The following is a 23,288-nucleotide window of genomic DNA, read 5'->3' as shown; positions in this document are numbered from 1 at the left end:
TACTTTCTTCCTATATGGCCTTTGTTACTCTTTTCCTTATGATAACTTTGGGCTTAGTTTGTTTTAGTTTTTTGAGAAATAGTGCTATGTTGACAACTGTTTTAATACAAGCACATGTTGCTTATGACATATTTCCTATGTCATCCTTATGACATGTTTCATTCGGTTATTTTGTCACTGTGCATGCGTCATATAGTATAGTTGTTTACACAAACCTAAATCATGCAGCCTACCTCACACCTTGGCTATAGGGAGGAACAACTGTCTAATCTGTAATATATTACTAATGGGAACGTGTGTGATGTCTGAGGGTGAAACAGGCTTCAGGAATATGGTCAAAGGTTATGTTCAAGTTGAGATGTCTCCTAGACATCCAGACAGGTCACTGGTAGACAGCTGATATTTGAGTTTAGTATATGGGAATAAAGACTAAACTCAAAATCAAATTTTAGGAATCAAGATAGAAACCATAACTCACTAAAGGATGAAAAGGGGAGGCGGAGGGAACCGCAGCAGGGACTGAGTTGTGGCCATGCAGTGTGATACTACCACAGAAAATGTTAGATTCTTAACCTTATTATTTTCCTATTTTGTTTTATGTTCTGAGTTCACTAAATTTAAAAAGTGAAGTACAGAGAAGAAAAAGGATGTATTACAGCAACATGTATTCTTAAGGGAAGAATACATGTCTGAGCCTAACTGCTATTTTGTTTCAGCCCCATTTTTGTTATTCCCTTAGTGTCATATGGAGATTGCTTTTTCCTACTGTTAAAAATGGGGAGAAATGTTTTGTGAGTCATATCTCTTTCCTTATGTTTGGAAAATATTCAAATAATAATAAAGATTTGATTAGATGATATTATATTTTGGATTCTTATTTCTGGCCTTTTCTACACACCCCTACACATCCTGAATAAAACTTTATCTTCCATAGGATTTAGCAGTGAGAGTGGTCATGTTTATGTTGTCTTTAGAAATTAGAATCTTAGATATAGTACAACAGGTAGGGCATTTGCCTTGCATTCCCCAGTACCTTATTTGGTCCCCTGAGCCCACCAAGAGTAATTTCTAAGCATAGAGTCTGGAAGAAGACCTGAGCACTGCCAGATATGGCCCTCCCCGCCCCCAAAAAAATACTTTTGCTTCTTTTACTTACTTTTTTTTTTATTGAATCACCCTGAGATACATAGTTATAACGCTCTCATTATTGGGTTTCAGTCATACAGTGTTCCAACACCCGTACCTCCACCAGTGCACATTTCCTACCACCAGTATCCCCAGTATACCTCCCGCCACCCCAACTCCACCACCCCCCTACCCAGCCTATCTCTATGGCAGGCACTTCCCTCTCCCTCTCCCTCTCCTTCTCCCTCTCCCTCCCCCTCTCCCTCTCCCTCTCCCTCTACTTTTGGGCATTATAGTTTGCAATACAGGTACTGAGAGGCCATCGTGGTTTGGTCCTTTACCCACTTTCAGTAAACATTTTCCATCCAAAACGATCCCTTCCAACATGGAGTCATGAAATTCACTTATAGATAGATGAATATGAAGAGTATCTATTGAGTGAAATGAGTCAGAAGAAGAGAGACAGACATAGAAAGACTGCACTCATTTGTGCAATTTAAAAAAAAAAAAAAAAAAAAGGTCGTATGAGACTAACACCCAAGGACAGTAGAAACAAGGGCCAGGAGGATTTGTTTCACATTTGGAAGCCTGCCTCAAGTGCTGGGGGGGAGAAGGCAGATGGAATAAAGAAAGGATCACTATGACAATGGTACTGTTCCTTCTTAGATGGTTATTCTATCAGTGAAACCACCTAGACTGGGACCTTTTTTTCTGGGAAATTTTTTATTTACAATTTAAATTCTTTCATGAGTATATGGGCTGGAGCAATAGCACAGTAGTTAGGGTGTTTGCCTTGCACACAGCTGACCCAGGTTCTATTTCTAGCATTGCATATGGTCCCCTGAGCACCGCCAGGAGTAATTCCTGAGTGCATGAGCCAGGAGTAACCCCTGTGCATTGCCAGGTATGATCCAAAAAGAGCAAAAAGAAAAAAAAAGAAAAGAAGAAAGAATGTTTAATTTCAAACTATATAGGTATCTATTAGATATATTACTGTTATTTTCATCTGGGTTGTGTCATCTATTGTCTACAGGTTTCAGAGTTTTTTCTATATTCTCATTTTTGCCACACTGCACCCTTAACAGTTGTAAAACATTAGCTGAATTCTTCTTACCCTCTATATTGTAGCTTCCTCTTCAGTCTCTGCCATGGCTGAGCCAGTTCTCACATATAGATCTCTCCTTAGAGAATCTAAGGTTTGATGCAGAGATCCTTAGAGAAAAGTTATGGTTTTGTAGATGTGCTTTTTGTTGTTAAGAATATAGGAGAATTGTTCTTTCCCACTTCCTAAAGTGAATCCAGAGTCTCAATGCTTTACATTTTTAAATGTAATTTGGGGAACATATTAGATTTCTAGTCACCAAGGTAGAGGGTTTAATAGTATTAAATATTAAAATGAATTTTTAAGACTTTGTTGCTGACATCATTGCAGTTGCAGACTCAAACTAAATTTCACTGCCCTATTTTGTTGTAATAGAATTTGTTTTGCTAACTACAATGGTATCTCCAGTCTGCACACAATAGTGGTGAGTTTATACACACAATGTCATTCATGCCTTCTTTCCAGAATTAAATTGTTGGCACCTTTTGTGCCTGTGTAAATGGTGGCAGAGGTCAGAAAATTAAGACCTGTGCTTTTTAATATCCTGGGAATAGTACAAGTTGCTGCTTAGTACTAGAGTAGTACACCTATTTTTAAAAAGCCAGCTTTAGCTCATCTCTTACTTGGTTGTCTGATGATGAAACAATCTAAAATTAGTCACCTCATTTCAGCCTAGTGAGTGTTTAATGAATAGAATTCAAGGAATGCATGTTATACTGAACTTTAGACTAGTAATTCGACAAACATATATGACATCCAGTTTAGAGACATCTTTTTTACTGCAAGATAGTTTAATTTACAAGTTAAATCCTCATAAGAGGACAACTGGGTCATGGAATGATTCTGTGATGTTTATTTTAGAGAACTTTGGCAGTCTCACTGTCATCAACATGATCTGACCTTTTTTTAATTTATTTGTTCCATTTTATTCTCTTTCAGAAAATTCTCCCAGGAGGAAATACGTCATTTGATGTAGTTTTTCTGGCAAGAGTAGTAGGAAATGTAGAAAATACTTTATTTATTAACACATCTAATCATGGGGTATTTACTTACCAGGTAAGAACTAAAATGAAAACCTTGTTTTATAAAATATACTTGGGGGCTGGGAGATAATAAAGTGGGTTCAATTTTGAGTATCACATATTCCTCGAGCATTATTAGGCACCCTTGGAGGCCCCTGAGCACTGCCAGGGTAGCTCCCTGGCACCTTAGGGCCCAAGGAAACTCACGTCCCCATGTCCTTGCATTGTACTGCTGGCCCAGTTGGCACAAAATTGCCAGTGGGTCCCAGACCTCATGACCTCATGAGCAACGCTTGGGAGGCTCCGAGCCACAAACAAAAAAGTTGTGTGTGTGTGTGTGTGTATTAATAATTTTTTTACTGTATATACATATACACATATACATACATATTTATCATCTCTAGCTTATCATATATTAGCCTTTTAAGGGCAGTTCTCAAAACTTAAAGAATAATAGACTCTGTAAGAGTTCAGACTTAAGAGTTTTTTTTATACTTACTTATTACTCTGTGAATATCCCTATTCAGAGCAGACTGTGAGTGAATGATTTTTCAGCCATAGCTGAATTGTGTTAATATAAGACCAGTTGACCAAAAAAAAAAAGAGAATTACTTTCACAGTAGCTATTTTTTTTATATTTTCATTTTCATACACTTACAAATCAAACTTCATAGTAACTAAAAGATTAAAACATTTATCTACTTTCCTTTAGGAAATCTATTATGCAAATATTTTTGATAAACTTATTTTTATGTAGCATAATTCTTAAGTTATTAAAGAAAATTGATATTTGGGATGAAGAGATAGTATAGGGGCTAAGGCAGCTGACCCATGTTTGATTCCCCCGAGCCCAAATGGTCCCTGAACCCTACCAGGAGTGATCCCTTAATGCAGAGCCAGGAATAAGTGCAGAGTGCCTCTGGTTGTGCCCCAAAACAAACAAAAAATTAGAAAATCAGTGTTTCATAAATCAGGGTTTTTATGTTTTTCAAAATTAATAAAATTGTTTATATGGGCTATACTGCATGCTTTGATGCACTTCTGCCTGCATTATAGATACTCTTACACTTTTAGGTAAAAAGATATTTAGAAAGGTTAAATAACTTGCCTATATCATGCTGCTAATAAGTTGTTGAGCAGGTATTCCAGTCCGTGTCTATGTAGCTACAAAGACGATCTTCTTAATCGCTGTGTTTTATTGCCCATGAAACTCATTTGTTTAAATCTTTACTTAGCTAAAGTATTAGGTTGTAGTTTTACAATTTTATTTTTTGAACATTTCTTCTCCTATGCCCAGAGAAGTGTTTTTAATTAATGTCAAAGTAATCATTCGATTTTGGCCAGGAACCCTACCTATCTTGTACTTATTTATGGTGAAGAAGGCTTGAATGGCTGTTTAGTAGGTAGGAAACTTTTGGATGTATTAGATAAATAAGTTTAAAGTGCTATTTTGATAATATTTGACATGAATTTAGCTGAGTAACTGAGAAGATTGTGAAAAGAAATATGAGAACTTTTTGCTCCAGAGAAAACCCACAACTGACTTCAGTAGTGGTGGCCAGATTGAACTCCTGAAGGTTATGATCAGGGCATTCTCAAGTTGCACCTCAGTACCAGCTGTCTTTCTTTCCTTTTTTTTTTTTTCTAATTTTATTTTCATAAGGTTGTTCACATTAATTGATAACATTCAATATTTCAATATTTCAACATCAATCCCACCACCACTACACCTTCCCACCACCATTCAAGCCTGTCTGCCAGGCAGATGCTAAGTCATTTTTTTTCTATTGCTCATTATAAATATCATGAGAGGGCATGTGCTCTGGAATTCTAAAATTGTAAATGACTGGGGTCCAGAGACATCTCTGTGGGGAGTTAATCCATTTTGAGATTCATTTGGGAGTCTCTGGATCAAGGCTGTTAATGAGCTGAGATGGCACCCAGAGGCAGTTTGTGGGCATGACAACCTGGCCCTCAGGCAGGCAGGGAGCTGGAAAAGGCCGGCCTGTCTCTGCTGCCACCATGTGGCCTGGAGCCTTAGTCCCAGATCCCCCGTACCTGGGTTTTTCTTCTGGAAGCATGTGGCCACCGGGGGTTCATTTGGAGTGGGCCAAGAGGGGACACCCGCTCCATCTGAGGTTTCCCTGGTGGAATTGGCTCAGTACAGGGTCCAGAGAGAGCTCTCATCTGCTGCTGGGTCTCAGGTTCAAGGCTGTTAATGCACTGAGATGGCTGTTTTACTTTTTCATCTCCACATCTGGTCTCTCCCCAAGTCATATCTCAGATCTGTTCACCTCTGTCTTTCTTATCACTACTGCTCTAATCCTAACTGTCATCACCTCTCACTTGATTTCATACAAGCATCTCACTGGTTTTCCACTTCTCCCTAACCCCTAGTGTCAGTTACTCACTTTTTAGCCAGAGACATTTGTTTGAACATGTGGCCAGATTTCCCTTTTTTTTTTTTTTGCTTTTTGGGTCACACCCAGCGATGCTCAGGGGTTACTCCTGGCTTTGCACTCAGGAACTACTCCTAGCGGTGCTTGGGGGACCATATGGGATGCCGGGGATCGAACCCGGGTCGGCCGCGTGCAAGGCAAACGCCCTACCCGCTGTGCTATCGCCCCGGCCCCAGATTTCCCTATTTAAATCTTTAGGGTTCCCCATTGTTCTTAGTGAAAAATATTAAATGTGATCAAGGCCATCACACCTCCCTGCCAGCTCAGCCCCTTTGTCTATGATTCTCCTGTTTTAGAGGGTCTCTAAGTAGACCAACCCTTTCCCTGCCATGTACCCTCTGCCTGTACATGGCCCTTACCCCAGTATGCTGAGGGTTGGTGTTTTTTTCTTCAGATGACATTAGCTCACATCTTTTCACCCAAGAAGACTGTCCTGACCCCCTTCTAAGAAAATATGACCACTTTGACTACAACCGTTTACTCTTGATCAGGGGTAAAGAATGCCCAGAAACTGACTGTAGAAGCCTGTAAAATCCTGTACCAGGTCTCACCCTGTTACATGGGACAGACACCATGCTTCTCTTCAGCTAACTGTTGCCTGTCATTATGTATTGTATGGCCCATGAATTGTTATAAATGTCAAGATGACTTTTGGCAGAATAAAGATCCCACCCCTGCCGTATTACAAATTGCCCATTTTGTTGTAAATCTTTTTATTATGTAATCAGTCTGCGTCATGTACCACAATGAAAGTTTCATAGAGCAGAAACCTTATCTATCTTGTTCACTATTGAATTATTCACTAATATAATATTTATCTTTGTGCCTAGCATATCTTAGGCACTAAGTAAGTAACATTTAAATGACTTGCACCCTGTTTTATTACTTCAAGGCCTTTCCACACAGGAATGAGCTAGAGCTGGGCTTGATAACTAAGATACCATCTGAGCTATATATCTTTCTTCTGATAATTGAAGTGGGGCTATCTGTTGAGTCCCTATTTCCTTCTTTTCCTTATCCTATGCTTTGTGAAGGTCTGCTGTCACTTTAGTTTCGAAAACAGAAATCTTTCCAAGTGCATAGTAGTAAATAAGATACATGGACAGGTTGGGTATAAGAACTAGATGTGTTCCTTTTTAAAGGGAGTTAGACCTTTCAATATCAATACTGCAGACCACAGTGTTCAAAAGGAGAGACAGACAGAGCGAGAAGAAAAGCGCCTGCCATAGAGGCATGCTCTGGGGAGGGGGTGGGGCCTGAGGGGAGGGACCCTGGGGACACTGGTGCTGAGAAGTGTACACTGTTGGAGGGGTGGGTGTTGGAATACTGTACGACTGAACCCAAGGCCTTTCCACACAGAAATGAGCAGCTTTGTAAGGGTCTATCTCACAGTTATTCGATTAAAAAAGTAAAATTCGATAAAAAGGGGAGGATCGATTTTCTGTCTAAATTATTCTCACTACTTTGCCCTCTATCAGTACAATATGTTACTTAAAAGCAACTCACATTGTGTGTGTTTTTCTCCATTTAACAGGTATTTGGAGTTGGGGTTCCAAATCCATATCGACTGAGGCCATTTCTTGGGGCCAGAGTTCCTGTGAATAGCAGTTTCTCACCAATAATAAATATCCACAATCCTCACAGTGAGCCTTTGCAGGTGGGTTTCTGATGATAGTTTTGAGTAAAGTTCCTTTTGGTATAAATTGATGTTTAGCAATCAGTTTGGGAGCCAGAGTGATAGCAATGGATAGAGTATTTGCCTTGCCCGACTCAGATTCAATCTCCAGCACTCCGTGTGGTCTCAAGTGTGCAGAAGTGAACCCTGGGTGCAGAGCCAAGAGTAAGCACTTAGCACCGCGGGGTGTGGTCCCCAAACCAAATAAACAGGGTTTATAGGTACATTTAAGAAGGGCATTTTTGAGCCAGAAAGACTAAAAAAGAGGGGCTATACTTTGAATTAAGTTTGTATAAACTGAAATTTAGACTGCAACAATTCAGGTGATGAGTTATGGGAAACGTTTAAAAAAAAAAAAAGACTGATCTGGTTTAGACTTGTCTGCATTTAAACTTAAAGAGAGTCTGAGTTACATACAACTGCTTCTTTTCTTACCTTTAAGCTCCTATTTTACATTTAAACACCATTGATATGGCTCAAATGCGTGGAACATATACCTGTCATTTGTTTGACTTCATGTTCAATTTCCTGTACTATCTGGCCCCCAGACACCGCCAAGTGTAGTCCTCATGGCCCCTGTTTGTGTTTTCCCCCACACTTTATTTAAATACCGTGGATTACAAAGTTTGGTTCATGGTTCATTTGTTACAGGCATTCAAAATTCCAACACCAATCCCATCACCACTGTCACCTTCCCACCACCATTGTCTCCATTTTCCCAACCACCCCTCAGTCCTGCCCTTGTAGCAGGCCCACAATAACTTATTTTATATTGCTTGTTACCAATAAATGTCTAGTAATTGATCAAAAAAATATTTCCTTAGGTGACAATTGTTGCATCTCATATGGGGGCATAAAGTCCTTTTCTGAGGGTTATTGAGATGTTACAAGTTAAGCCTTCTGTGTTCATGTGTTTTTAAAAGGCTTCATGTTTATCCCTGGCAATGATGATATTTTGGTGAAGGCAAGTTGGATATTAAAATTCAAGGGAGGGCTGGAGAGATAGTACAATAAGTAAGGTGCTTGCCTTGCATGTGGCAGACCTAAGTTCAGTCTGCCAAAAGTGATCCCAAAGAACAGAGCCAGGAATAAGCCCCTTTGCCCAGTTGAGTGTAACCCTAAAAAAATTAATAAAATCCAAGAGAAGAAGAATGGTTAATGATAATTAGAAGCAAGCTTCTTTGTTAATTTAAAATATCCCATTTGCTATACCCAATCTTTTGGGGGTTTTTTCCTTTTGTTTTTGGTTTGGAGACCACACCCCAAAGTATTCAGGGCCCATTCATGCCTCTATGTTCAGGAATCATTCCTGGCAGGGCTAGGGGACCATATAGGGTACCAAGGATGGAACCTAGGTCACCGTGTGCAAGTGTGCAAGGCAGGTGCCTGCCCACTATACCATCATCCTGGCCCCCCATACCTAGTCTTTTCATAGTTAACAGTTTTCAAGTTTGAAACCCATCATTTATCTCTTTCATAGTAAGTGTGATTACTGTCTCTCCTACATATAGTCCCTGAAATTCCAGCCACGTCCCCCAGTGACTTTCAGCTACCTGATATTTGATGACTCTGTTACTTCTAGTTGTGTTACCTGTATGAGAAGATGTGAAATATTTGCACTCAGATCCCCGAGAGTTCTTTTAATTTAATGCTACAAGATTTCAGTTGAGAGTAGCTAGAAAATTGTAGAGTAGTAACCTACTATCATCCTAGAACCTCCTATTAGAGATGTGCATAAATAGTAAAAGAGAAAACAAGAACAAACAGCCTGAATTGTGAGATGATTAGAAATTATATGCAATAAGTCGCAGTAAGGGTTTCTCCCCAGTACATGCTTAACCTGAGGGCTGCTACTTATAACAGTACTTTGCCCAAATTGTAATTATTTTTAGATAGCTTTCATCACACAAAAAGGGGGGGGTGCTGGAGCGATAGCACAGTAGGTAGGGCGTTTGCCTTGCACGCGGCCAACCCGGGTTCGATTCCCAGCATCCCATATGGTCCCCTGAGCACTGCCAGGGGTAATTCCTGAGTGCAGAGCCAGGAATAACCCCTGTGCATCGCCGGGTGTGACCCAAAAAGAAAAAAAAAAAATCACACAAAAAGGAAAATGCTTGGCCAGGGAGAGGATTCCAAAGGCTGAGTGCTTGCATGAGGATGCTCTGGGTTTGATCCTCCCAACACCTCCAGGGGCAAGCCTTGTGCGCCAGCCAGAGTACCTCTCCAGCACTGTGAAGTGCTTCCTGCCCCCCAAGGAAAGGGGGAAAAATGCTTTTTCCTACTATTAGAAATGAAAGATTTTCTTCATCATCACTGTCATTTGTGTCCTTTTGCTCTTTGAGATACTGTGTATTTTCCTTGGCCTGAATTATTTCTACACAGAAATCTCATACATTTTTGCTGGCTTTTTTTTTTCACTGTCTGGCTTTTCAAAATAAAAACATCCTTTTTGTACTATCACAGCTGCTCCACACTGCTCTAGCACGCCAGGGGTGCCACTGACTGTGAGGTCTGTCCGATGATGAAGGTTCTCACCCCCCCTTGGGAGAAGGGAGCTTACAGGACTCCACGATACTGACCAGTATAGTTACTTAAGGAATTTTACAACCCCTGTCTTTTGTTTAAAAGACATCAAGTTAAAAGTCATCAAGCTATCATCTAGAACAGTTACCTCTTTAAATTCACTTCTGATTCCTCCTCCCCCAGGTCCTCTGATTTATCTAGTGTTTTGCCTGTTATAAATTTTAATTAAAGAAGATTTACCACAGTGAACTTTTTACCACCACACAAGAGAGCAAGTAACCAAACTTTTCCTCTTAGAACAAGTGTAGATTGTTTATCTGTAAGGCTACTTAGCCACCACCCTCAGCCCCCCCCCCATTTCGTAATATTTAAAATGTTATACTTTGTTACTAGTCTTGTCCTTAAATTTAAGAAAATACTGTATGGCTCTGAGAGATAGAACAGAAGAGACAGTACAGCGGGTTAGGCGATTGCCTTGCATGTGGCCTGTGTGGCTTTGATTCCCCGCATCACATATGATCCCTGGAGCATTGCCAGGAGTGATCCCTGAGCGCACTGCTACGATCCCTGGGCACAGCCAGATATGGGCCCCATAGCTGAAAGAATAAAAGAAAATGCTATAAAGGAAGAAACTGCATATGATATGTTTATTTACAACACATTTAAGTATATTTTCACCAAAAAATTATTATGAGGGGCCAGAGAGATAGTATAGCAGGGAGGCAGCAGGGAGGCAGCAGGGAGGGTGCTTGCTTTGCACATAGCCAACTTGGGTTTGATTCCTGGCCCCCTGTATGGTCCCTAGAGCACTGTCAGAAGTGATTCCGGTGTGCAGAGCCAGAAATGTGACTCCCCACCCACCCCGCAAAAAAAGAAATTATGAATAGTTCAAACATGTGAGAAGTAACATCCTTCAATTTCTAATCCAGTTCTGTGTCATAGAATTTTCTGTAATGATGTAAACTCATCTCTGCTAAGTCTGGCACATGTGACATGTAGCTATGGAACACCTGGGTCAGTTAAGGTAGCTAGAAACCAAGCACTAATTATGTTTTATTTTAAATAGCCACATGTTGCCTATAGTTGTTTTATCACAGCTGCAGTCCTAAACCCAAACCCTTCCTCACAGCTACTATTAGTATCCATAAACGTTTTCTTTCCATTTTTTCTGATACACAATTAAACTGTCAGATATTGCATGTGACAATAAAGCACTTGCAATGAAACAATAGTTTTGCAGTAACAATCTTGTGCTCTTCTGTGACAGGTTGTGGAGATGTACTCTAGTGGAGGGGATCTTCACCTTGAACTCCCCACAGGCCAGCAAGGGGGCACCAGAAAACTCTGGGTAAGTGAGGGCAACTTTCTCTCGTGTTTGCTCACATGAAGCCAGTTAATTCCATAAACATATTAGAAAATACCTAACTCTTATCTTCTAAAAAAAATAGGTGACTTTACTTTATATTTCAATATTATATTTATAGCAAGTACATTTAAAGATGGGATAGTGAAAGAAAAGCAATAGTGGTGATTTAATTAAGTACTCTGAACAAAACTGGAAAGTTTAACCTGCTCTGTGAAATAGAGATTTCAACAACTTTCTTTGAATTATTTCTCAAAGTCTTCTGAATTCAATCATTTATAATGTGCTTTACACTAAGATTTTTTTAATTTTTTGAATCCTGCGGGAGGGACCAAAAAGATAGTATGGTGAGTAAGGGCACATGCCTTGCATTTTGCTAACCCTGGCACCACTTATGGTTGCCTGAGCCCTACCAGGAATGTTTGGCACAAAAATAAAACAAATCCTATGGGAAAGGCCAGAAAAATAGGAACAATAGTATATCTTACATATGGGCTACCCAAGTTTCATCCCAGCACCCTTTCTGGTCTCCTGAGCGTCTCTTGGAGTGATCTCTGAGTGCAGAGCCAGAAGTAAGCCTCGAGCACCGCCAAGTGTGGCTCAAAAACAAACAAACAAAAAAAAGATGGGAAAAAATCCATTGTATTTTCAAGGTAGAGAACAGAATGTTTAGTCTTGCTGTTAGAGGATCAACTGCTATTAGAGGATTTACTAAGGGAATATAGTAAGCCCTTATACAGACTTAGAAAAAAAAGTTTAGGTAATCTTTAGCTACCTATAATTTTATTGTAAGTTTGACAATAATTTGTGCCAGTACTTAGAAAACTGCTTTTTCTTGAAAACTGCTAGCAAGTCTGAACCAATAAATGAATGCTGTTACTACAGCCTTCCTTGTGAAAATTTCCTGGAGGAGGGCTTTTTGTTTTGGTAAATGTTTCCTATCCTGCTTTAATCAAGAAGAAAGATACTACAAATGCAGTTACTGTGCCAAAGTCATACAAATCACGGTACATAATTAAAGACACACAGACTTTACCATACTTGAAGGAGCTTGAAAGATAAGTTTATTAACTACTCAGATAAATACATGTAGCTTTTTGATCCTGTCTTTTGACCAGTTTCAGCCAGGCAAGGTACGTGGAAGAGACCAGTGCTTTACCTGCTATAATAGCTCTCTGGCTCTTTTCCGAATTTTGATATCCTCCAAAATTATACTTTGTATCATAATTAAATATATTTAATTGGAAGCATATTCTTATTAATTGTATAAGATAATAATGCATCTTTTCGTCAGTGTCATTTTACTATGGTTTTGCAACATTACAAAAGCTACTCATGATACATTGCTGTCATTAATTTGTCAGGAAATTCCTCCTTATGAAACCAAGGGAGTGATGAGAGCCAGTTTTTCATCTAGAGAAGCAGATAATCACACAGCATTTATAAGAATAAAGACTAATGCTTCAGACAGCACAGAGTTTATCATTCTTCCTGTCGAAGTTGAAGTAACAACAGGTTAGTGCAATATTGAGGAATCACATTTGTTTGTTTTAGTACATCTTACCCTGACAAAATGAGATATAATTGTTTGCTTTTCTTTTTTCCAAGCTCCTGGAATTTATTCCTCCACAGAAATGTTAGATTTTGGTACTCTGAGAACACAAGGTAAAGGGGGGGAGTGGGAGGGGGGCAGGGAGGGGGATGTCTTTACAGGTATTTTTTTTATAAGACAAGATAATTTATTAGCAAAGGAATAATACAATGAGATTCATTACTAACTAACAAAGCAAAGTTGAGTGGACTAAGTAATTTATAAAACACAGGTTTTATTAGTTATCATGATGCAGGTATTTTTAAAAAAAAAACAAAAACAAAACTCAGTGTTCAGTGATGGAAAAAGACTACTTTAACTTCTTAGTAATTCAGCTTTGGAAATGATTTCTCAGTGGGTTACATTATCTTACAGAAATCTACAAACTCAGATGTTTACAAGTTATATGCCATAGATCTGAGAGGTATACTGCTGCTTACCAAATAAGAAAGCAAGATCATATGATAACTTAAGTAAAATCTTCTATGTGGTAGATTGACACAGAAGCTAGTTTCTGAGTTTGTTTAGCCAGTTCTTACCTATCCAGGTTTTTTATTTTATTTTATTTTATTTTTATAACGTAGTTCACAGTATTTGATTACATTTAATATTCGAACACCAATTCCACCACCATATTTGCATGTTTCCATCCCGAGCCACAACCCCCGCCCCAAAGCAGAACTGAAATAATTTATTTTGTATTGTTTGTTATGAATAAACCACTGAAAATGCTCCAAAAACCTTTCCTTAGAGGAGAGTGTGTGAAGATTGTTGTATTTCACCCAGGGGTCATTAAGAGATTACTGATATGTTGTTAAGGGTTGAGCCTTTTGTGCTTTCATATATATATATATATATATGCAAAAATATATTTCCCTGTAAGATTGGTTGCCTTCTACTTTAAACCCCATCAAATGTGGTGTGCTTCTCTTGGAATATGAGTGGTGTGAGGTATGAGATGTCCAGTGATAGGCTTATTTGTGGATGAGGCTAGGTCCCGAGTGTGTGTAGAGTGGCCTTGAGCATGGCAGCAATTGAGTTCTGGAGGTTTTCGGCTGCTGGGGCTGGGTCCTTTGGGGCAGGGAGGGACCTCACCCACCCCCCTCCCTGGGGGGGTGAAATGAAACAGCCTGGCACGGGGTCCAGTGGCATGACTATAGCAGTGTTATTTTATGCTCTCTTCTGAGAGAGAAGGATGATGGGTCTCTGGATTGTGGTCGTTGATGAGATTATCTGGCACCAGTCAGAGGTGGCTTGTGCGTGTGACTGCCAAGTTGCTGAAAATGTAGGGGGATATAAGTAGAGGTCACCCATTCCCAGTTCCATTGAACCTCTTATCTACCCAGTTTTACTGAGACTCTTCCTCCAGAAAACTATTTTACTTAAGAGAATAGAAAAAGGGGGGGGAAAGTGAAGCAGGAAGCCTCCCACGGTATAAGAGGGGTCTCCTAAGCAGGATTCTCAAAACTCTTTTAAGTAGTAAAATAAAGATGAATGGCCTGGGCAGTGGTTTCAAGGAAGAGCTGGAGTGCATGGGAGAGCCCCCAGGTTTAACGCCTGGTACTGCACGCTTTCCCCCAACTCCAGCACAAAACTCATGCAGGGCCAACTCCCAAGCATGAACCCAAGCACTGCTAGGTGTGAGTCAGAAACAAAAAAAATTTTAAATATTTCCTTCTGGACTCTTATTTAAATATCGATTATTCATTGTATCGTGCCCGCACGGCAGAGCCTGGCAAGCTATCCGTGGCGTATTGGATATGCCAAAAACAGTAGCAATAAGTCTCATCATGAGAGACGTTACTGGTGCCTGCTCGAACAAATCAATGAGCAACGGGATGACAGTGGCAGTGACACTGTATTATAATTCAGCTATAATGTTAAATATTTTCCCTAGATGCTTAGAGAAAGAATTTGCATTCCAAAGTTGAAAATAAGTAACAGATCTACTATGATAAAAGTTGGGAGTAATTATTATTTCTGTGCACACTTATATAATTAAAATTGGGTTGTTAAGTAATAAAGTCCCATTTTTAATTAGATTTTATTTTAATTAGAAAATTTCACATTCTATCCTAAGTTGCTTCATTGTGCTTAACTAGAAAACTAAAGGTTAGAAATAATGTCTGCTTCACTGTCACTACTAAAAAAAGTTAATTTTTGTGTTTTCAGTTTGTTTGTTTAGGAGGGAGCAGTTCTTCTAACACACTAATCTTGAGAGTTAAGGTGATTCTTATCTGTTTTTTTTTTAATCAATTTGATTATTCTGTTTCACATTCCAGAGTAGATGTAAACCGATAACTAACAAGGTAAAGATCTAATTTGCTATTAAAAGCCCACCTTTTAAAAGAAATATTTCTTTTTCTTAATCTCAACAGATCTACCAAAAGTTTTAAATCTTCATTTATTAAATTCAGGAACAAAAGATGTCCCAATAACAGTAAGTTTTTACTTATTTTTTCCTTTTAAGTGCCTTTTTTTTTTTAACTTGTGATAAAGGCGAACTTACTAAACTCTTGCTCTGAAGGAATTCTGTTTTGTGGTGACTTGGTGACATTTGATGTGAGAAACCTGTTTTGCTTCAACCTCCAGATTTCAAGAATGAGAAGGAAAGTAGATGATCTTCTCCATGCTAGTTTGAACCAAAATTCATGAGGTTCCTGTTTAGGCAAAATTGTATAAGTAGCCTACGGTTCTGGTAAATCCTAGGATCTCTGTGTCAAAAAGGAAAAGTTAAAAGGACCATCAGGGACCAGGGATGTGACTCCAGTGGTAGAGCACTGCCCGCAAGGGTGAGTGAGGCCTGGCTTTACCCTGCCAGCTTCACATTCCCCACTTTCCAAGCACCGCCTCAGGAATTAGGTGGGAAATTTCAGCAATATTGGTTATTAGACATCAGGTATGGATATGTGAAGAGAGAAGATTCAGGCAGTGTTCTGGTGCCTGAGTCCGTATTCCTTCTTGTTTAGTAGAAGGATGCGGGAATGTCTGCAGATGGCAGTCTGGTAGAGCTTCTGCTACTGTATGGTGAGGGCTGAGAATACTTCGGTGCTTTCACCACTCAGCATCAAGTTCATAATACTTAGTTGTTGACATCTCACTTAGTATTGCAAGGTACTTTCAAGCCCCTTCCCATGAAAAACGCTTTGTCATGATGATTCAAAGGTAACTGTACCTTAAAATGTGTTGATTTTTCAAACTTGCTCTGAAAGTGCGAGCTTTCACTGTGCTTTATTGTTTTTGTGTTTCCATTGTTTGAGTGAAATGACCTTAAAAACGGCCTCTGAGCCAGCTACAGCTCAGTCCCACAGGATGCCTCCAGACCTGTCCCCACAGCAGTGTGCCCTGCGTGCCACCCAGCCACACCTAGAGGACTGGGAAAATACTAGAAATGGAGTCTGCAAAACTACCTTGGCAAAGAGATACCAGATCCCAAATTCATACTCATGCTTCATCTTCAAATAGTCCAGATGCTGTGTTTAGTATTATGAATTTGTTGAAGAAATAAAATCTTCATATCTCCATCTTATATATGAATTAGCTATATTCATCTGGAAAAATACTAAATTTTGATTTTATGTACACATAACCAGTGACACAGTGTGTCTTTAATTTTGGTTTTGGTTTTGGGTGGGGGCGGTCACACCTAGTGGTGCTCAAGGCTCACTCCTGGCTCTATGAAGTCATTCTTGGCAGGCTTGGGGGACCATGTGGGATGCCAAGGATCAAATCTAGGTTGACCGTGTGCAAGGCAAGCATCCTACCCATTGTGCTTTCTCTCAGGCCTCTATATATCTTTAGATTTTTACACTCTCTTCAGTGTCATATATTTTTCTTCAAAGTCATAATTTTTCATAAGAATATTTTAATAAAATTAATTTTACGTTTCACCACTTATTTAGCTTCTAAATCTTAGAGGGGCCATAAAGTTAGACCCTACAAATTTAGGTTGTTTTATTTTTTTCAGTACATTTTCCAATATTCTATAAATGAATTGTTAGAATAAAAATAATGCTGTATTATATTGTTGTCATTGCAGAGTGTTCGACCCACACCACAAAATGATGCTATAACGGTACACTTTAAACCAGTTACTTTAAAAGCTTCAGAAAGTAAATATACTAAGGTTGCAAGTATTAGTTTTGATGGTAAGTACTCAGCTTTTCATCTAATACAGTACTTTGACAAACTAGAATACTTCTATGATATGTTTTCTTTTTTTTTAATTTTTTATTGAATGACACTGAGATACACAGTTACAAGGTTGTTCATAATTGGATCTCAGTTAGGCTGCCAGGCAGAGCTGCAGAGCAGGAGGCCTGACCTGGTCTGGACAGAGCAGGGGGTGTCTGCTAGTCTGCAGTCACTAGCTGGGAGTTGAGATTTCACAACATCCCAGCAAAAGTCTTTTTAAGCAGATTGAAATGAAGCATATTTTTCTTAATGCCGTGAGACTGCCTTAAAATGAGGGCAGCCTACATCTGGAGCTTCCCCCGCCAATAGGAGAAATGTGATGAAAACGTGCCATGTGCTTTACATGCCTGATCTCACTTAATCCTCAAAGCTCTCTACCCTATAATTACACACAGTTTAAGCTGTTTTATTTTATATGATCATTTATTCCAGGAGATAGAATAAGGTAAAATAACTTCATATGGTAATGTAACTTTTATATAGATTTACACAGCTAGAAAGTAGTAAGTAGTAGAACATAGATCTGAATCCCAATTTGTCAGACAGAGTTTTCATCATTCTCCATGTGTTCAGCAAATGCCACCATTTCAACACTACCTGTACTACAGTACCATACTAGCACTGTAGCACTGTCATCCATTGTTCATTGATTTGCTTGAGTGGGCACGAGTAACATCTCCATTGTGAGACTTGTTGTTACTGTTTTTGGCATATCGAATATGCCACAGGTAGCTTGCCAGGCTCTGCCATGCAGACTGGATACTCTCGGTAGCTTGCCAGGCTCTACGAGAAGGACAGAGGAATCGAACCCCAGTCAGCCACGTGCAAGGCAAACACCCTACCGCTGTGCTATTGCTCCAGTCCTAGTACTGTCATAAAATTACAGTGTATTTCCTCATGTGTTTTAGCTTAGATTTTATTTCCACTTAAGCAGTCTTATATGTTACAGTTCAGATTTGATGTCTTGCTTATAATTTTTTCATTAAAAGAGTTTTCTTAAAAGTTTAAAAAAAAATGGGTCTCAGTTATATAATGTTGCAACACTTGATTTCATCTTTCCTTATAGTTTTGGATTTATACCACAATTTTTTTAATCCATTGTTGGGCACTTGGATAGTTTTCAGATTTATGCATATATACATGCGCGCACGCGCGCGCGCGCGCACACACACACACACACACACATATATATTTTAGAGCATTACGAAGCCGTTCATGGTTGGATTTCAGCATACAGTATTCCAGTACTCATCCCTCTACCGGTATATGTTTCCCAGCACCAATGTTCCTAGGTTCCCTCTCATCACCCCCCACCTTTTGTCTGCCTCTATAACAGGCGCTTTTCTTCTCTCTCTCTCGCTCTCTCCCGCTCTCCCCTCTATGATGATATCTTTTTTTTCAATTTTTTTTATTTTATTATATTGAATCACCTTAAGAAAAAAAAATACAAAGCTTTCAGGTTTAAGTCTCAGTCATACAATGATTGAACCCTCATCCTTTCACCAGTGCACATGTTCCACCACCAAGAACCCCAATATACCCCCCTCCCACCCAGCCCCCACCTAAGTAGCTAATGATCTTCATTTTATTCACTATACTTTGAATACATTCAATATTTCAATAGAGAACTCAACTATTATTGTTTGGAATTTTTCCCCAACAATCAGGCCTGCTGAAAAGGCATCATTTAATAATTTCTTTTCATTGCTGAGAGTGAAGACTCTATGAGCTTTGGATTTCTGATATTTTAGCTCAGTTCACAGTCTAGAGATGCATGTCTGTAAGAAGCCGCTCTGGTTGCCAAAATGGGTTAGAAGACCTCTTGGATCATAGTCTGTACGAGCAGAGGGTCTGTTTCGAGAGCAGCAGTTCCGGATCTTATCTGGGCCAAGGGCGTCTATGATGATATCTTAATAGAAATTTCCAGACCACTTTACAGCTTATTTTGTATTACTGCTTAAATAGATTTTCCTTGTAAATTATTATAAACACATTATATCTTAAAAGAAAACATAAATTCTTAAACCTAACTTAGTATTAGCAAATATATTAAGATTCGAATTAAACTTTAATAACTTGGACTTCTTCGCATCTGTTATACTTTTATGAAGTCATTAGTTTTTGTGAGTGAGTTATACAGTAATTGAGTTGCAGAGCATGGTTAGATCTGAGAGCACAGAGAAAGTATTCTCTGTAAAATTTTTAAATATTAGCTCTTACAAGTGAGACAGATGGTCTGCCTAAATTAAAATAATGCCCTTTGTGAAAAAATTCTTTAATCAGATCATTCATATCATTTAAGTATGTATGTTAACACACGTTAACATTTTTAAATAAGATGCTGTACTCAGTTTTGCCCACTTTTCTATAACATTGAATATGCTGTCACAGAAACATTTTATGTGAATTATTTTTTAAATTAATTAAATTTAACGAGAACTAAAATTCTGAGTAAGGGTTTTTCCTCGGGGCCTGCCCATGCAGCTAGGGAGTCCTAAAGTTTACTTAAACTTCAGCTTAATAATAAAGCTACCTCTGCTCTTAGTTCCTCTTTTATAGCAAAATCCATCAAGTGAGACTATTGGGTCATTCTGTATAATGATGCCAGCACACCAGCTTCTGTGCTTGCTCCCCACGGGCGCCAGACTCTGGGCAGCAGCCCAAGCACTGCACAGACTGGGGGCTTTCTTCAGCATTCATCTCGTGAGCTTAGCGGAAAGTAGGATTCCATCTGTGGCATACTTTTGCAATCCAGCTATGAAAAAATAGTTTGGCCAGGTAGTTTGAGTGCTAGGAGCACGTGTCTACTATGTGGAAGGTCCTGAGCGCGTTCCCTGACACCACCGGGTGTGGTACAGATCGCCATGATAGCCGCAGAGCATCAGCAGGAGTACCCCTTTTTTTTTTTCAATATGTATGTAGGAAGTATTGATGCTACAGTTATTTCCAGACCTATGAGAAATTATCTTCTTAGGTTTTAAGATCCCACAGTCATGACCTCAAAATCAGTGAGCACATTTTACGAGAGTGACCAATAGTAATTTCTGACCCCTGAGAACATTTAGGAGCCACTCTTGCCATGAATCTCAGGAATGGGGGATACACTTTGGGAACATTTGTTGTATCTTGTTCTCCTAGCCATTTCTGCTCTTGTATGGACATCCCAGCAAAAGTTTCCATTCTTGAGATAACTAAGTATTGGTAATTTTGGTTCTTCTGAGATCATGGATGCTAAAATAAGTGCTTCTTTTAAAAATGATGTAAAATTAGGGGCCAGACAGATAGTACTGCAGATATAGCACTTGCCTTGCTTGTGACCAACCCAAGTTTGATCCCCAGCATCTATATGGTCTCCTGAGCCCCACCACAAATGATCCCAGAGTGCAGAGCCAGGATTAAACCCTTAGCACCACTGGGTGTGACTCAAAAACAATAATAATAAATTAAAATTACATAAAATTAAAAACAAAGACAAGGGGAAAGTGTCTTTTAAAGCAAGTGCACCATGCCCACAAACTGCCTCTGGGCACCATTTAAGCTCATCAACGACCTTGATCCAGAGACTCATAAATGGATCTCAAAATGGATTAGCTCCCTACAGAGATGTCTCTGGACCCCAACATTTACAATTTTAGAATTCCAGGAGTGCACGGTCACAAAAGCAGTCTCACAACCTCTCATGATATTTATAATAAACAATAGAAAATAATTATCTAGCATCTGCCTGTGGCAGGCAGGCTTGAATAATGGTGGGAAAGCTCGAAATAATGATGGTAGGAAGATGTAACGGTGGTGGGATTGGTGTTGAAATATTGAATGTGATCAATGTGAACATCCTTATGAAAATAAAACTTAAAAATTAAAACAAGTGCTCCATTTCTCAAAAGTGTTATCCACATCCATGGGGAAATATTTCTATCTTCCACCTCCCCACTACTACCTAGATTGAACTTAAAACACCACCCAGACTGCTGTGAAAGTATTTTCAGGATGTACCATATATATATAAACTTTATAGGCTTAGCTTTGTAAGCAAGCATCTTTCTCAAAGTCTCTTTTATCTTTATCTAATTTTTTTGAGATTTTTGACCACTTTCTAGCTTATAATTTGATAAGGTACCACAAAATGCCTAGTTTTGGCTTCTGCAACCAGTCTTACGTCAGAATAGTCAAAAATTAAAAGCATACAGAAATACATAAGACTTAAAAAGAGTTTAAAAAGTCTGTGGCCCACATCCAAAAGAACAAAAGCAACCGCTGTTGGAGAGGATGTGGGGAGAAAGGGACCCTTCTACACTGCTGGTGGGAATGCCGGCTAGTTTAGCCCTTTTGGAAAACAGTATGGACGATTCTCAGAAAACTAGAGGTTGAGCTCCCATTTGACCCAGCAATACCACTGCTGGGAATATATCCCAGAGAATCAAAAAAGTACAATCGAAACAACATCTGCACATGTATGTTCATCGCAGCACTGTTTACAATAGCCAGAATCTGGAAAAAACCCGAATGCCCCAAAACGGATGACTGGTTGAGGAAACTTTGGTACATCTATACAATGGAATACTATGCAGCTGTTAGAAAAAAGGAAGTCAAGAATTTTGTAGTTAAGTGGATGGGCATGAAAAGTTTCATGCTGAGTGAAATGAGTCAGAAAGAGAGAGACAGACATAGAAAGACTGCACTCATCTATGGTATATAGAATATCAGAGTGGGAGACTAATACCCAAGAACCGTAGAAATAAGTACCAGGAGGTTGACCCCATGGCTTCGCGGCTGGCCTCACGTTCCGGGGAAAGGTCAACTCAGAGAAGCGATCACCAACTACATTGTAGTCGAAGGCCATGTGGGGGAAGGGAGTTGCGGGCTGAATGAGGGCTAGAGACTGAACACAGCGGCCACTCAACACCTTTATTGCAAACCACAACAGCTAATTAGAGAGAGAGAACAGAAGGGAATGCCCTGCCACAGTGGCAGGGTGGGGTGGGGGGGAGATGGGAGTGGGGAGGGTGGGAGGGACGCCGGGTTTACGGGTGGTGGAGAATGGGCACTGGTGAAGGGATGGGTTCCCGAACTTTGTATGAGGGAAGTATAAGCACAAAAGTGTATAAATCTGTAACTGTACCCTCACGGTGATTCTCTAATTAAAAATAAATAAATTATAAAAAAAATTAATTAATTAAAATAAAATAAAATAAAAAAATAAATAAAAAGTCTGTGGCCACTGCCAATATATAGCCACTTACTAGACACAGTACCATTTTTTTTCTTGTTCTATTTGTTCTATAGTTGGGTTACAAATTTGTAAAATTACCACATAAATTCTTTCCTCAAAAGTACTTGAAAAGGAATAAGGATTGATGCAACCCGGTGGACACATGTTTGTGCAGCCACTCTGCTGCTGATCAACCATGATCTGGAGGCCAGCTAGACTACTTTTGGTACTAGCAGCTTGTAGCAGTGTCTCTAAACTGTGAACTAAGCCTTAGCCCCACACCGGTGGAGGAGGGGAAAGGTCTTCCTTTCTCAGTTTTTCTTCCCTGTTTGGGGAAAAACGGCGTGGCGTCCACCATTTTATAAGGACCATTAAGGAGGTACGAACTTGGTGGCACGGAAAGGAAAAAAAAAAGAGGGATGAACTTGTAACAGCAGGACTCGAGGGCGATCTCGTGCTGGAGCGCTCTCCGCCAAGATGCGACCCGGGTGGCCACACGTTTTTGCGACCGCTCTGCTGCTGATCAACCACAATCTGGAAGCCAGCTAAACTACTTTTGGTACCAGCAGCTGCTTGCAGCAATGTCTCTAGACTGTGAACTAAGCCATAGCCCCATGCTGCCCTAGGAAGGGAAATGATGCAATTTCTAACATAAATCTCCCTCAACTTAGTTACTTAAATACTAAAATCCAGAACTCCCAAACCACGTGGCCTCTATTGCAGCCGCACAACTTCATATCTTTTCATTCTCAGCAATGGAAAACTAATTATCAAATGCTTCCTTGTCAGCAGGGCTGTTTTTGGGAGGGAAACTCCAACAACAATAGTGAGTTTTGTGTTGCAATATGGAATGTAATCAAGGTAAAGAGAAAGTGAAGTGAAATTTATCAGCTTATGCAGGGGGGGTGGGGAGGTATATTGGGGTTTTTGGTGGTGGAATATGTGCACTGGTGAAGGGACGGGTGTTCGAGCATTGTATAACTGAGACATAAGCCTGAAAGCTTTGTAACTTTCCACATGGT

General features: G+C 39.5%; 1 protein-coding gene and 1 pseudogene across 1 annotated transcript in view; one reads left to right on the top strand and one right to left on the bottom strand.

The window, feature by feature from the left end:
* The window catches only part of LOC129399576 (uncharacterized), a 378,786-nt pseudogene that overhangs the window by 192,553 nt on the left and 162,945 nt on the right, over positions 1 to 23,288 (bottom strand).
* TMEM131 (transmembrane protein 131) overlaps positions 1 to 23,288 on the top strand; it is a 190,631-nt gene that overhangs the window by 109,739 nt on the left and 57,604 nt on the right. Inside the window, exons 6-12 of the mRNA XM_055119780.1 lie at positions 3,167 to 3,283; positions 7,243 to 7,365; positions 11,174 to 11,254; positions 12,634 to 12,784; positions 12,878 to 12,934; positions 15,239 to 15,300; positions 16,900 to 17,008. Of these exons, the coding sequence (XP_054975755.1) occupies positions 3,167 to 3,283; positions 7,243 to 7,365; positions 11,174 to 11,254; positions 12,634 to 12,784; positions 12,878 to 12,934; positions 15,239 to 15,300; positions 16,900 to 17,008 (700 nt within the window). The remainder of the gene's footprint in view (positions 1 to 3,166; positions 3,284 to 7,242; positions 7,366 to 11,173; positions 11,255 to 12,633; positions 12,785 to 12,877; positions 12,935 to 15,238; positions 15,301 to 16,899; positions 17,009 to 23,288) is intronic.

This window comes from Sorex araneus, chromosome X (assembly GCF_027595985.1).
Source record: "Sorex araneus isolate mSorAra2 chromosome X, mSorAra2.pri, whole genome shotgun sequence".
NCBI lineage: Eukaryota > Metazoa > Chordata > Mammalia > Eulipotyphla > Soricidae > Sorex > Sorex araneus.
Note: the sequence above shows the minus strand (reverse complement) of the source record. Positions and strands in the feature narration are given on the sequence as shown.